The following is a 15,919-nucleotide window of genomic DNA, read 5'->3' as shown; positions in this document are numbered from 1 at the left end:
AGCTGCAATTTCTACAGAATTTTTTTACAGTGAACAAACATGCCTTACTAAAACATACTTGTGTGCATTCTGAAGCCAACCAAAGGGCACTGATGTGTTTTAAGATATGTCAGTGCAGATTGTTTTCAGTTTGGACAGCTCCTACATTTATTTTAGTCTAGGACTAGTCTAATCCCTGTCTGGGAAACTGCTTCTTAGACAGCAAAAAATGTTGTGCTTGATTTAGTGATTCGACTGAAATAAAAACACATTTGATTTTTAAGTATAGTAATATTTATTAATTTATAAAATAAGTTAACATTTTCTATATGATAACCTTAAATATGTAATCCATCTGTTTCAGTACAGCCTCATAAATGAGGGAAAGTGACTTAAACTGTTCCAGCCATGTGAAGAACTCACCAGCAGAAGGCACTAGTAGACAAACAATCTCCTACCACACAGCATTTAAATATGGTCCACATGAAAACCACTTCAAAACACACTAGATTTATTCAAGTTGATTTACAGCTGGTGCAATTAAATATCAAAAATATCTTAACCTATCAAGAGTCTACTGTACAAATGATTCAAGTCTAAATCCATACAAGTTTCTCTTTGTGTTGGATTCTGTGTATGGTCTTTCAAATTTATATTTCTAATGATGATCATGATCTATCCTACAAGACCGGTGCTAGCTTATATACCATTTCATGTTCACCTAGATCATGGGTCTCCAATGTTGTTTCTGGAGAGTACCTGTCCTTCATATTTCAATGTATTCTCCAATACACCTGCCTCTATTTTTTAGGTCGCCCTGAATAACTTGATTAGCAGGTTCATGTTTGATTGGGGTTGGAAATCTGCAAAACAGGTGCCCTACAGGAATAGGGTTGGAGACCCATGACCTAGACAAAGAATAAATAATCTATAACTTACGATATTAACACATCAAGCATTTTTTATCACATTTTCTATAATTCAATTATGCAAAACCCTCTAAATGTGTCTGACGTATAGTCTTTAAAAGTGTGTTTAAATCAGGCTCTTATGTTTAAGTTCAGTAATTTCAATTGAATGGCAATGAAAAGGTTATTAGGCATTAAAATGCCTTATTTTCACAAATGTCACTTTAGTCATTTCATTGGCTTTTTTGGCAAAAGCCTCCACGAAAATGAATATGTGGGCCCAATTAAATTTGTCTACAGAAGTAATTTCAAACATTTAAGCATACACCAATATATATAAATATAATATATAAGGCAGTTAAAGTTCACTGCCTAGTCGAGGAATTTCTTCTAATAGGAAGTCCACATCCTCCCTCCGTGTTGCTGGATTGGAAAAAACACAGCGGAAGAAATTCACTTTATCCCCGAGTGGCTGATAGCCAATCATTATAAGTCCTTCTTCCATCATCTTTGCCTTGATTTTTGGGGCCACCTGTAGGAATTCATAAAGTGCACTTGAAAAGCTGCAGGCAGTGAATGGGGCATCTCTAAATCACTAACATTTAACAGAGACTAATTTTCAGTCTGTGTTCCTGATGGCTAACTTTAGCTGCGTTTACATGGACATTTGTAATCCGTTTAAATGATCAATCTGAATAAAAATGCTCCATGTAAACACCTCAATCGGACTAAAAAGTGCCAATCTGATTAAAAATCTAATCCGCTTGTTAGGGGTGGTTTATACCTTTTGTAATCCGCTCAAAAGGACATGTATACGAATCGGATGGATAACTGAAACTGGGATGCTCTGCGCATGTGCCATCTTTTCTTTTTTTTAATGGCGGTTGGCAAACCCACTGAAAGGTGCATTTCCGCCACCCGCAGGACGGGAGTGTTGAGCATATTCACAGGTGCAATGACATGTGACGCAAATATTTGAGTTTGTTTTGTTGAAGGAAGTCACAAGAAGTGATTGTCTTGTTAATCTTGTTCCTACTATCCTTCCAATTCCCCATAAAGTGATACAAGACAGCGTTGTCCGGTCAGTCCATGATTTATTCTCTGATCCACAAACGCGTGTGTTTAGACTGGCTCTCGCGAACGGTCTCTGCAGCACTGCGTGAAGTAAAATACTCTTTTTGGGCACACGTGAATGGGTGTTTTTGCTGCTGCTTTATAATCAGCTGAGGCACAAAGCAAATCTATATTTGTGCAATGTGCGCATGTCAAATGATCAAATCTGATGTAAATCTTGTGTCATATAAACACGCACATCAATCCGATCACATTATTAAGTGTTCATGTAAACGCTATGATAGGATTTATTAATCGGAAGGATTTTAATCCGATGGAGGCAAAATGTGTCCATGTAAACGTAGCTATTGGTAACTTACCATATGAAGTTCCTTGTCTCGCTCCGGACCAAGAGGCATCCGTTGCACTCTTTTTGGGAGGTACCAAAAGCAGACGTTGCTGTGTTCGGGCTAAAATACAGAAAAATTTAGTTCAAGTAATACATTCAATGTCTGTGCAAATACCGTAGATTACCTCATTTCAACACTGACATGTACAGTTGCATTCAACACTTGTCAATTTCACACATAAAGGTACTCACTTTTCCTCTAAAGACAAGTTGAAAATCCGTTCTCCTCTTCAGTTTGTAGTAAAGATACTCTGCATTTTCCAAGCAGTGGTTGACCTGTGCTTCAAAGCCCTCTGAGCCCTAAAAAAACAATTCATTTTATTCAAGTATACCACTGATATCCGGTGCAGATCTGGCCCAAAGTCACCTGCTGTCTGGGAAAAATAAATCTATCTATCTATTCATCTGTCCATCTATCCATTAATATTTTGTGACTTGCATACATTCCAGGAAACAGTATAAAGTGGATAAATGTGAGTGTATTTATATATATGAAGAGTTTGGTTCCAAAATGCGATAAACGGCAATTAAAAAAATACAGACAAAATCAGTATTGTATCAGGTCAGTATTAAAAAGTAAATTTCCGTAAAGTAAACTTAATTTACGGAAAATCCAATATCTCCAATATCTTTTTTTCCAAAAAATTCGATAAATGGCAGTCCTCCTACTCTGCAGAACCAACAAATCCACTCAACAAATAACCTACCCAGTCTCACAAAGTTTCGTGATATAGTCACGTATTTTTTTTTATTCTTTTTTCGTGCTATTATCACGGAATTTTGTGTTTTTTCGTGATCGTATAACAAATTCCTGTTTTCGTGTGATTATCACGTATTGGTTACTCGACTGTTTTTTCCTATTTTTAAACCATTGTCGCTTCGGTTTAGTGTTAGATTTGGTGCTTGCATTAGAATGTCACTTTATATATTGATCTATTTTTCTGATTTATTTTTTTATATGTCGCCTGGCGTTAGGGTTAGAGTTGGGTTTGGTTAGGGATGTCATTTTATGTAAATCTAACCCTAAACCGAAGCGACAATGGTAAGAAAATAGGACAAAACAGTCGAGTAACCAATACGTGATAATCACACGAAAACAGGATTTCGTTATACGATCACGAAAAAACACAAAATTTCGTGATAATAGCACGAAAAAATAATAAAAAAAATACGTGACTATATAACGAAATTTCGTGAGACTGGGCTGCAAAACACATTGTAAACAACAATGGCGCCGCATTGAATACACACAGAATCCTAGTTTTCCTCATCTACTTTTTACTTTGTGATCAACAAACAAACAATTGATAAACCTGTGGTGGTTTTATGTGACGGGAAGAAACGTAAGTCATCAAAATCGAATAATATATGCAAGAGGCACTCGGGAGATGGAAAAATGCCGGCTGTTGCTTGTTCTCACATGACAGCATGAAGCTTCTGTCATGCTAACACATTGACGACAGGGAATCTTATGAAAAACTTTCCATTATTTTACTCCAAATCAACCAATATCAAGCAGGACCAAAACATTAACTGATCGCTGTGAAAAAAGTTCAGCAACAACGTCCCAAGGATGACAGCAGCAATGACAGTGCTCAAAATATGACAAAGTAAGTGTTTTGGTTAATGCCATTAATGTTTATTTCTTTAATCAGTGTATACCACTAGTCAACTAAATGAATATAACATGGCAAAGATGAATGCACATTTATATATTGATTCAATAGATTTATAGCATTTTTTTATAATAAATTTTTGAAAATCAAATTATGGATTACATTTTTTAATGTTAATTAGTGGTGCTTGCATTTATGCAAGGCATCACTATTATTATTGCTCATACTTATTATTATGTTGGCTTGACAAAGCCAACATACTGTTCTTCGATCTAAGCTTATTATTATTATTATTATTCTTCTTCTGTTCATACTTTTTACCAATTGTAACTCCTCCTAGAGCTTTCAAGCTACACCCACAAAACTTAACAAAACTTTTAAGACTGGTCCGTAGATAGGTGCTATGCCTTTTCTAACTGATGGGACCTACCGAATTCCTAAACGGGGCGCTCAAACACCCCAAATTTTCCATTGACTTAACATTGCGACAAACTTTGACGGGTCATAGCTGCAAGCGAGAAATTTGTACAAACTTGTGGGTTACCACATTTGCAAAGGCTGGCAGGCTCTGTAAGAACATACATCACATTGGGGTGTAAGTTTCACCCCTGGGGTGTAGGAGGCCCCCAAAATTCCCCATTGACTTATAACGGGGCAGGAAACACGCCCATATAAGGGAATAAAAACGTTCCAGATGGAATATCTTCGCTTTACAGTGTCATAGAGACATGGGGGTGGGCTCATTTTACTCAGGCATCCAATCAGTCTCTCTGGATCATCCCATAGCAATTAAGCCACGCCCCTAGCAACCATTTTTGGGCACCCTAGCAACATCTCCCATAGACTTCCATTATAAAATGCCCAGATGGATATCTTTGCAGCACAGTGTCACAGAGACATGGGGGTGGGCTCATTTTACTCAGGCATCCAATCAGCCTCTAAGGATTCTTATTGAGCTATTAAGCCACGCCCCTAGCAACCAAATATGAGCACCCTAGCAACATAATAAACAAAGCCTTATATCTTTGGATCTGAACATCATAGAGACATGGGGGTTGGGTCTTTTGGTCATGTTAGCTTTATGCTAGCTTCAAGCTAAGTCATACTAGCTTCATGCTAGTTTCATGCTAGCTTTATGCTAATTTCATAATAAATCTTGCTAACTTCATGCTTATTCATGTTAGCATCATGCTAGCTTCATGCTAATTCATGTTAACATCATGCTAGCTTCAAGCTAATTCATGTTAACATTATGCTAGCTTAATGCTAATTCATGTTAGCATCATGCTAGCTTCATGCTAATTAATGTTAGCATCATGCTAGCTTCATGCAAATTCATGTTAGCATCATGCTAGCTTCATGCTAATTCATGTTAGCTTCATGCTAGCTTCATGCTAATTCATGTTAGCATCATGCTATCTTAATGCTAATTCATGTTAGCATCATGCTAACTTCATGCTAATTCATGTTAGCATCATGCTAGCTTCATGCTAATTCATGTTAGCATCATGCTAGCTTCATGCTAATTCATGATAGCATCATGCTAGCTTCATGCTAATTCATGTTAGCATCATGCTAGCTTCATGCTAACTTCTTGCTAATTCATGTTAGCATCATGCTAGCTTCATGCTAATTCATGCTAGCATCATGCTAGCTTCATGCTAATTCATGTTAACATCATGCTAGCTTCATGCTAATTCATGTTAGCATCATGCTAGCTTCATGCTAATTCATGTTAGCATCATGCTAGCTTCATGTTAACATCATGCTAGCTTCATGTTAATTCATGTTAGCATCATGCTAGCTTCATGCTAATTCATGTTAGCATCATGCTAGCTTCATGCTAATTCATGTTAGCATCATGCTAGCTTCATGTTAATTCATGTTAGCATCATGCTAGCTTCATGCTAATTCATGTTTGCATCATGCTAGCTTCATGCTAATTCATGTTAGCATCATGCTAACTTCATGCTAATTCATGTTAGCATCATGTTAGCTTCATGCTAATCATGCTAACTTGATGCTAGCTTCATGCTAATCATGTTAGCTTCATGCTAGCTTCATGCTAATTCATGTTAGCATCATGTTAGCTTCATGCTATTTCATGTTAGCATCATGCTAGCTTCATGCTATTTCATGTTAGCATCATGCTAGCTTCATGCTAATCATGCTAACTTGATGCTAGCTTCATGCTAATCATGTTAGCTTCATGCTAGCGTCAGGCTAATCATGCTAGCTTCATGCTAAATCAGGCTAGCTTCATACTTAAACATACTAACAGCCAGATAGCCTACTAAACTAAACTTCTGTCAAACAGTTTTTAACGTTCAGGCCAGGCTTTGTCAAGCCAACATAAAGTTTGTCAACAAACTTTTCTATCTAGTTATATCTTTATTTATTATTCTTATATCTGGACACTTTTTCGGCGCGTAACTCGTCCCGCACGGTTTGTCGTAGACCAATGAAACAGGGCTCAAAACAACCGGCTTATTGAGGACACGTCTGCTATGACTTTTATAAGCGATCGGGTGCAGGATTTCCGAAAGGGGGGCGAAAAACCACCCGAAAAATCCCATTGACTTAACATTGGGCCCAACTTTGACGGGTCATAGCTCCGCTCAAGGATTTTGTAGAAACATGTGGGTTATAACATTTGAAGAGGGTGGTAGGCTCTGGAAGAACATACATCACAATGGGGTGTAAGTTGTATCCCTGGGGTGTAAGAGGCCCCCGAAATCTCCCATTGACTTATAATGGGGCAGGGAACACGCCCATATAAGGGAATAAAACCGTTCCAGATGGGATATCTTTGCTTTACAGTGTCATAGAGATAAGTGGGTGGGCTCATTTTACTCGGGCATCCAATCAGTCTCTCAGGATCATTTCAGAGCTATTAAGCCACGCCCCTAGCAACCACTTTTGAGCACCCTAGCAACATCTCCCATAGACTGCCATTATAAAATGCCCAGACAGGATATCTTCGCTTTACAATGTCATAGAGACATGGGGGTGGGCTCATTTTACTCAGACATCCAATCAATTTATCAGGATAGTCCCAGAGCTATTAAGCCACGCCCCTAGCAACCACTTTTAAGCACCCTAGCAACATAAAATTCAAACAGTTATACCTCGGCATCAGAACATCGTAGAGACACGGGGGTTGGACCGTTTTACTTGTGACTCGGAGTGTAACAACTGGTCACATCATTGGCCACTCCCAAGCCCCGCCCCTAGCAACCAAATAAGAGCACCCTAGCAACCGAATAAAAAAAGCCTTATATCTCCGCATCAGAACATCGTAGAGACACGGGGTTGGACCGTTTGACTCGTGACTCAGAGTATAATCACTAAGGGATGTCAATTTTTTCCCTAGCAACCAAATACAGTACCCTAGCAACGGAATAAACAAAGCATTATATCTCCGCATCGGAACATCGTAGAGACACGGGGGTTGGACCGTTTGACTCGTGACTCAGAGTGGAATCACTATGGGATGCCAAATTTTTCCCTAGCAACCAAATACAGTACCCTAGCAACAGTGTAAACAAAGCCTTATATCTCCGCATCAGAACATCGTAGAGACACGGGGGTTGGACCGTTTTACTCTTGACTCGGCATGTAATCACTAGTGGATGCCAATTTTTTCCCTAGCAACCAAATACAGTACCCTAGCAACAGTGTAAACAAAGCCTTATATCTCCGCATCAGAACATCGTAGAGACACGGGGGTTGGACCGTTTTACTCTTGACTCGGCATGTAATCACTAGTGGATGCCAAATTTTTCCCTAGCAACCAAATACAGTACCCTAGCAACAGTGTAAACAAAGCCTTATATCTCCGCATCAGAACATCGTAGAGACACGGGGGTTGGACCGTTTGACTTATGACTCGGAGAGTAATCACTAGTGGATGCCATTTTTTCCCCTAGCAACCAAATACAGTACCCTAGGAACAGAGTAAACAAAGCCTTATATCTCTGCATCAGAACATTGTAGAGACACGGGGTTGGACCGTTTGACTCGTGACTCGGAGTGTAGTCATTAGTGGATGCCATTTTTTCCCCTAGCAACCAAATACAGTACCCTAGCAACAGAGTAAACAAAGCCTTATAACTCCGTATCAGAACATCGTAGAGACACGGGGGTTGGATTGTTTTTACTTGTGGTATGGAGTATAAACATATACTGTCCCCCGAAATTTGCCACGGCAAGCACCACTTCACATTTTCTTCAGGAAATGTAGGGGAGAGCGGGGTATGTTGTCACACTTTTCACACTGTCTAACATTTACTGAGCACCATACATCAAAATGGTATAAATCTCATACCAAATGAAAGAAGGAAGTCTTGGGCACATATGTTGTATTCATAACATCTTTATATCTTATCTCATTACAGAGTTGTAGACTGTTGAATAGTGACTGTGCACTTGTGACAATTTGCCCCATCGGAGGGTAAGTTGTCACACTAGGGCGGGTAAGTTGTCACACTAGATTATCTAAAAATAAGAACACAACTACTTAATTGTGAATATTGATTTTAATTTTTAAACTCAAACCAAACTGGAAATATAAACATCCGTGCCTGGAGAATCTGGAAAAACAATTATTTCAATCCAAATAATGCACATTTCAATTAAGTGGCAAGACCACTTTACTTTGAACTTTGGTTCAAATGTTCTATGGCTTTCACATAAAACCAGATAACTGAATGGAACGCTGCAGATAACTTGCTTAACTTAACATGTTTAACCTCTGAACAAAACAGATGCCCTGTATGACTAATAGGACTCATCTCCAGAATCACAATTCTGACACACATAAATTGCCTGGCCTGAGGTGCAAGCATCATGGGCCCAATTGTTGCATTTTACACATTTTACCCAGGTCTCCTTTGGACGACTCTTTGAAAATGGCTCTACACAGACGAGGCAGAAGCACTCTTCATCATCTGATGATGACTCTTGCATGATTTTTCTTCTTTTAGCTGCCTTGTTTTTTATAGGTCCAGATTTCTGCTTCCCTTTCTTTTGAAACAGCTTTTTGCTAGATTGAGGCTTATTCTTTTCTATATCATGTTTTCTGAGCATGTTCGATGTGTTTGTTTGTACAGGGGCAAGTTGTCAGATGTGACGACTTGCCCCAAAGTCATTGAGACAACTTGCCCCATACTTACTTGTGTGCTAATGTTGTCTAAATCTCAAGTTTAGCTCATCATATCACTTTAGCTAAAGTATCAAAAGACACTTTACGGTCTCCTCTATTTTGTGCAAAATAATCATTTTAAACATTCACACCTAACAAAGTTGTATTGCATAAAATGTAAAGTGATTTTTTTTTACTTTTTAAGCAGAAAAATAAGAAAATTGTGCTAACCTCAGATTACAGTGATCTTGACCACATGTGAACAGGAAGTTCACTATAGAAGAAGAAGTCACATAAAGTGGCTATTTGATTTTTGAGATAGAGCCTCTAGTGTTGGAGTTATTAACAGTGTGACAACTTACCCGTGTGACAACTTACCCCGCTCTCCCCTACCTATCTAGTATAACCTTAAGATGCTATGTGAAAGTTTGTAACAGAAAATAGTGTTTTTTTTATCTTGTCACTTTCTTAGTATAGAAAACACGTTTTTCCCAAAAGTAGTCAAAATTGATTTATTGTGTTTTGGAACCAAACTCTCCACTTAAGAAAATGACATTTTTAATTTGTCAGTTCTCATATTTACCCGATAAGCCCTTCATACTCATTCTCACATGAATTTATTTAAAACCCATACCTTCGCCTTCCACATGAGCCACAGCTTAAAGATGTCAACATGCCTTCCACACTGAATGCTTTTGTCCCCGGTGTCATAGGACATGTCATACTGTTTATCAGGTTGGAAGAGATACTCAGCACACAGCTGATTGCATTCCTGCAGGAGACCCTGAAAACAAATTGTGTCAAGCTGCTAGTAAAGTATGTGCTGTGAACAAGACATGACTGAATACAAAGATCCTAACTTCAGCTTTTCTCACCTTCTTCTTGATCAGAATAGCTGAGCATTGCAGTGGGACGCCCATCATTTTGTGTGGATTCCAGGTCACCGAATCAGCCCTGGTTTAAAGCACATGAGATGCAAAATGTTGAAACCAATTGAAAGCACACTTTTTAAAGAAAAAGTAGATATTTGAAACGCAGGTTAAACAAGAGGTGGAATCCATTAGACCGAAAGTATGATGGCTTTGATGGATTCTGGGAGTGAGATGCAAATTACAGGTTCCGACCAGCCATCAGTGCACAACAAATGAAAGACTTCTGAGGTTGAAATTAGATTGAATGAGTTATGTTTTAATACACTCTTACGGACTAAATGCCATTGCAATGCAGAAGAGCAAACGTAACGGCAATGAAGCCTGCACTTTGTGTTGATTTTACAAAGATTGAAAAGAAAGCTGTAGAAAAAGCACTTGAAGAGTTGTCTGCTGACATTTAGTATAGATGAAGCAGAACATATTTTCATTAAGGCGGTAAAGAACCGCTAGCTTCTGTATTTTGTTTGAATTGAACAAAGGTTTTTTTTAGTAGGAAAATCTTTTATGCACGTTTGCTTTGGTAAACGGCACGTGTTCACAAAAATTTGGATGACTTCTAAATTAATCACAGCTGCGTTTAATAAGGGCAGTCTTTTAATTTTCAAATGCCCTGCAGCCTAATGTTGAATTGCACTGCTTACACTATATAAATCATTACATACACGCTGATTCGTGAAATAGTATGCACAATATATTGCACATTCAATCGAACATATTGATAACTTCATGTCAGAGTTTGTTTACCTTTCAATTCCTTGCATTTTTAAACGATGCTTGCTGGACAAGAGCAAGCCACCACCCCAGGCAGCCTATAAACAAGGTATGAGGAGGTTAAGGCATTGCATAATTTTTGCTATATTAAACATATGTACGGATAAAGAAGCATTACATCCACATGCATCCATAGGCCATGCTTCTTGCATATGTCTGCTATTTCATTCAGAGGGTCAAAGGCACCATAGACGGTGGTTCCTGCAGTTGCACTGACGTAGAATGGGACCAGACCCTATATGAGAATAAAACAAGCAGTCAGCTGTATTGCCCTCCAAAAGCTAAGTGCAGTAACTACGCAAACACTGAAACCGAGAAAAATGCCCTTTGAGTTTTTACACCAGCCAGTCAAACATTTTACTGCAATTTTGGCACACACATTTCTCTGAAATGGGAAAAATTTGAACCAGGAGACTTTGTCACAAGACACAACAGATCTCACAAAGCCCACTTCAACCCTTAAAGGTGCAGTGTGTCATTTTTTAGAAGGATCTCTTGACAGAAATGCAAAATAATATACAAAACTATATTATCAGTGGTATATAAAGATCTTTCATAATGAACTGTTATGCGTTTATTACCTTAGAACAAGACCTTTTTATCTACATAAACCGGGGGTCCCCTTAGATGGAAGTCGCCATTTTGTGCCACCTTTTTTCTACAGAAGCCCTTAACGGACAATTTTTTTTACTAAGTTGTCGCCGATGATGACATGTTTGTGTACACACTGCACCTTTAACTCAATTTTGACCAAATGCGTAGTTACTGCGCTTTGGCTTTGTAGGGCAGTGTAGCACTCAGCATGTTAGAAACAGACTTTGTATAGGTATTATTATTTTAGCCAAACGCAGTTGTAGCCTCAACAACACAATCTCATGACAGTTTGTATGCAGTTTATGAGGTGACTAATTTGTATGAATTCATACTATCAAATTTGAATGTTTATGTACGATATGCTTTCCAAATGACATTCTGTTTCATGCATGTTTTTTTCTAATAAGGATAGATTTTTGTACGATTGACTTTATACCTATTCATATGAATTAGCTACCTCGTAAAGTATGTACAAATTCATATAAAATCAAGTTGCAACAAAGCATTCTCTCACAACAAGCATTCTGAATGGCTAAAAAGATAACATTAGCATTAGCAACAGACTGATCTCACAGAAAGTCGTGTTATAGTCACGAAAAATGTTATTAATTTTTTCGTGTCCATGGCAAAAAATTCAGCTTTTTCGTGTCACTCGCACAAATTTTTATTAATAAATTTTCGTGTCCATTGCAAGACTTTCTTTTTCGTTTCATTTTATGTATTGTTTTCTCATTGTTTTCTCATTGTTTTCTTACCATTGTCGCTTGGGGTTGGGGTTAGAATCAGCTTTTGTTACATTGTTAGACATCCTAACCCAAACCCCAACTCTAACCCCAACTCCAGGCGAGAATAGTTTTAAAAGCTGAAGAAAAACATGTAAAACCAATACATAATAGTACATCCAAATCTAATTAAGCAACAATGATTTAAAAATCGGTGGGAGGGGGTGAGAAAACAATACATAAAATGACACAAAAAAGAAAGTCGTGCCATGACATGAAAAACTATTTATAGAAATTTGTGCCGAGTAGCACAAAAATAAGCTGAATTACGTGCCATGGACACAAATTAATAAAAATAAAAAAATGTGTGACTATAACACAACTTTTTTGTGAGATCATGTTGTTAGCAATGGCATAAGTGAGTTTGCGTTTACAGCGTCTACTGCTTTCACAAGACAAGAATGGTAATGCAGGACACCTATCGGACTACATTAAAGTTATTCCATTGTTGTCTTGCGTAGACCATGGCTGCACTGAATGGCCAAGAACCACCCAAAAAGCCATATGACTGACACGTAAAACAACCAATCAGGTTTCGTTTTGTTCCATGCCATATTTATGGGTGAGGAAATGTCTCTACAATAACAGACGGGTGTGCAAATCAGTAAATGATTAATTGAAAAACGTCTCTGAAGTTCATACTAACAATGGCAAATGCATTAAAATATCTCTTTTAGGTTCCCCTGAATGCGTCCAGCAAAACTCTTGGATGTCTTTTAAAGAGCAACGATGGTCCGATTCACGATTTTACATTTCCTTTGGTGTGTAAGTGTGTATTAGTACATGTTAACGATATGCAAAATGTGCATACCACAAACAAACAATGATGCGAGTTATCATTTCCAACGCAAATCTCTTTTCTTGGACTAAAACAAACACATGGATTGTAGGCAACAGTTTACTTCCTGGGCATGTTGACATAGACAAGAATGACATTATGATAATTCCTCCCGCTTTGACTCACAACCTGCATTATATTTCCAGCTGACGTCAGAGGTATTCAGGGCAATCACATCTTACAGATTAGATGGCCAATCAGGGACACAACGCAGATCAATGAGTTTTGTACAAATCCAATGGCGTTTGAGGAAGGCAGGTTATCTGGGGCTACACAAATTTACGGTATGTGGAAAATAGATGTTTTAACAATAAACTATGCAAACACATTGTATTATACCAATACACAAAATAATGTTTTTTGGCAATGAAATGCACTTTAAAGACTTTTCCAGGTGGACCGTCAAAGATCTTTGAACATCCTGTATAATTCAACCAATCAGAGGACGACTTCAAAGCTGCTGAAGTGTTTCCATTTAAATGTGCCGTATGCATCAGGCTTTTCTATTGTTAACTAGGTAAAACAGACATTTGTTTTCACATTCTTTTATACAAAACAAAACCTGCATCAACTTTGTTCAATATTATAACCCGTTGTTATACAACATTATCCTACTATCAGCTCTACAGTATATCAATTCATTTGACCAACCTTAGACTTTGCTGCTTCAATGCTAGAGTTCAGTTCTGATGGGATCATTTTCCCCCTTTGAAGAGAAACATTATTATTAGTTTTGCTACATCAGACACAATGCAGATTCTCTGTCCGCTATTCTTACCTTTCATCACATTTGACGTCAATAACGTTTTCAGAACCAATACCGAGGGTCGATGCAGACTTCTTGATTGAATAATGACTCTAATAAAGAAAATGAATGTTAAACACGCACAGACAATCATCTGGTGAAACCTAAGATGATGTGACCTTTACCATAATAAACATGAAATATGTGAATTGGGACTTTTCAAAATGCTGCTGTGACACATAAAGTCTGACCTCCCAATCAGTGGATCAGGAGGTAATAAGTGATATGTGTCTGATTAAGTAAGTAGGACTGTCACAGCACGCCTACTGAGAGAGAAGAAAGCAGTAATGAGGCCTTGTACATGCGCTGAGGTGAACATTGCCAGGCGGGGTATCGCGTGCATCCCATGGGTCTTCACTGCTGGGAAGTGATGAAACCTTGCTAACAGCACACTGTACAGATTAGACATGGTTCCTCCTGCAGAGAACATTTAATGCATTAAATGTGTAATAAAATACTAATAAAGTAAAAAAGTATATGCTTATTACCTGGACAAAAGATGCCATCGCCGTCCTTCTCAGGCCATCCAATAATTTTATGCATTTTTCTCAGAACGACCTCCTCCATCAGTATAAAGACAGGGGCTATTTCATAAGTAAACCTGTAATGAGAATGTACCCAAACTTAGATGAGTTCTGGTGAATTGTACATATAATTCACGCATAATGCCATTTAAACACAATTGGTGTATGAATGTGAAAGAGATTCAACTTGTATCTGACATGTTTGTGTTTGCTGTTGACGTCAACCATTCTCCTGCCAAACCGATGATGTCAAGTCCTGTTGACAGCTGGTTGAAGAATCTTGGATGACCTGGTGGTGTAGGAAGAAAACCATTAAGAAAACCCTAAACCAGTGTTTCTCGAGGTTACTTGGAAAATTTAGTATTTAAAAAGACACTGAATTTGCTTTCTGTATTCTACAGTGTTAGCATGCATCTGTGTATTGGGACTATTCTATCCCTTACTATTAAGTGTACTAACCATGTTTCTACCACATATAGGTGCTGGTCATATAATTAGAATATAATCAAAAGTGTAACTTGTATATTATATTCATTCATTACACACAGACTGATATATTTCAAATGTTTATTTCTTTTAATTTTGATGATTATAACTAACAACTATGGAAAATCCCAAATTCAGTATCTCAGAAAATGTAAATATTGTGAAAAGTTTCAACATTGAAGACCTGGTGGCACACTCTAATCAGCTAATGAACTCAAAACACCCACAAAGGCCTTTTAATGGTCTCTCAGTCTAGTCCTGTAGGCTACACAATCACTGAGAAGACTGCTGACTTGACAGTTGTCCAAAAGACGACCATTGACACCTTGCACAAGAGGTCATTGCAATAGAGGCTGGCTGTTCACAGAGCTCTGTGTCCAAACACATTATTAGAGAGGCGAAGGGAAGGAAAAGATGTGGTAGAAAAAAGTGTACAAGCAAGAGGGATAACCGCACCCTGGAGAGGATTGCTAAACGAAACCCATTAAAAAATGTAGGGGAGATTCACAAAGAATGGATTGCAGCTGGAGTCAGTGCTTCAAGAAAACAGTAACAGTGTCAAAGGTGTCTAATTTGAAAATATCAAGGTGTGCTATGAACTGATAATGTCTTGGTTGGAATACTACACTAGTCAACATTTAAAGTGGAACAAAAAAGTTAATCCAAGTTGTCCTAAAAAAGAGTTTAGTGGCGGCTGGTTCTCTTCCGAGGATCATGAATTTTAAAATATGTGTACGGTTTGTCGTGTGTGGCATCAAAATCTGTGTTTGTGCGTCATGTGTGTGGCTCATCATGTAAAATATGTGTTCATGCGTCATGCAAACCTATATGTGCATCATGCGGAAAGGGCAATGTATGGTATCGTTCAAAATCTTAAGACAACTTTTTTGAAAGGTTTTAATCAACTTCAAATGTTGACTAGTATACTTTAAATAGTATACATATTTCTAGATAACACTTTATCGTGTTAATCTGCCAGAGGAGAACTTGCCCTCCCAGTTTGACCCAAGGCATTTTTGTCCATTTTTTATCATATTGGAGTTTTGTTTACTTAGCACGGTTTCCTATGGCTTGATCCC

At 38.0% G+C, this 15,919-nt stretch overlaps 1 protein-coding gene across 3 annotated transcripts in view; it reads right to left on the bottom strand.

The window, feature by feature from the left end:
• Window positions 1-258: 258 nt before the first annotated feature.
• Window positions 259-15,919, bottom strand: part of gad3 (glutamate decarboxylase 3) — a 40,116-nt gene continuing 24,455 nt past the window's right edge. For 2 of the 3 annotated variants that reach the window (XM_055202077.2, XM_055202079.2), the window contains 12 exons: window positions 14,553-14,643; window positions 14,319-14,431; window positions 14,132-14,247; window positions 13,804-13,883; window positions 13,677-13,731; window positions 10,930-11,046; window positions 10,785-10,849; window positions 9,984-10,062; window positions 9,743-9,892; window positions 2,542-2,649; window positions 2,321-2,410; window positions 259-1,419 (listed from right to left, as the gene is read on the bottom strand). In XM_055202077.2, the coding sequence (XP_055058052.1) occupies window positions 1,246-1,419; window positions 2,321-2,410; window positions 2,542-2,649; window positions 9,743-9,892; window positions 9,984-10,062; window positions 10,785-10,849; window positions 10,930-11,046; window positions 13,677-13,731; window positions 13,804-13,883; window positions 14,132-14,247; window positions 14,319-14,431; window positions 14,553-14,643 (1,238 nt within the window). In that variant the 3' untranslated portion in view covers window positions 259-1,245. The remainder of the gene's footprint in view (window positions 1,420-2,320; window positions 2,411-2,541; window positions 2,650-9,742; window positions 9,893-9,983; window positions 10,063-10,784; window positions 10,850-10,929; window positions 11,047-13,676; window positions 13,732-13,803; window positions 13,884-14,131; window positions 14,248-14,318; window positions 14,432-14,552; window positions 14,644-15,919) is intronic. The other variant, XM_055202078.2, reaches the window with a different exon arrangement.

This window comes from Misgurnus anguillicaudatus, chromosome 2, assembly GCF_027580225.2.
Source record: "Misgurnus anguillicaudatus chromosome 2, ASM2758022v2, whole genome shotgun sequence".
Lineage (NCBI taxonomy): Eukaryota > Metazoa > Chordata > Actinopteri > Cypriniformes > Cobitidae > Misgurnus > Misgurnus anguillicaudatus.
Note: the sequence above shows the minus strand (reverse complement) of the source record. Positions and strands in the feature narration are given on the sequence as shown.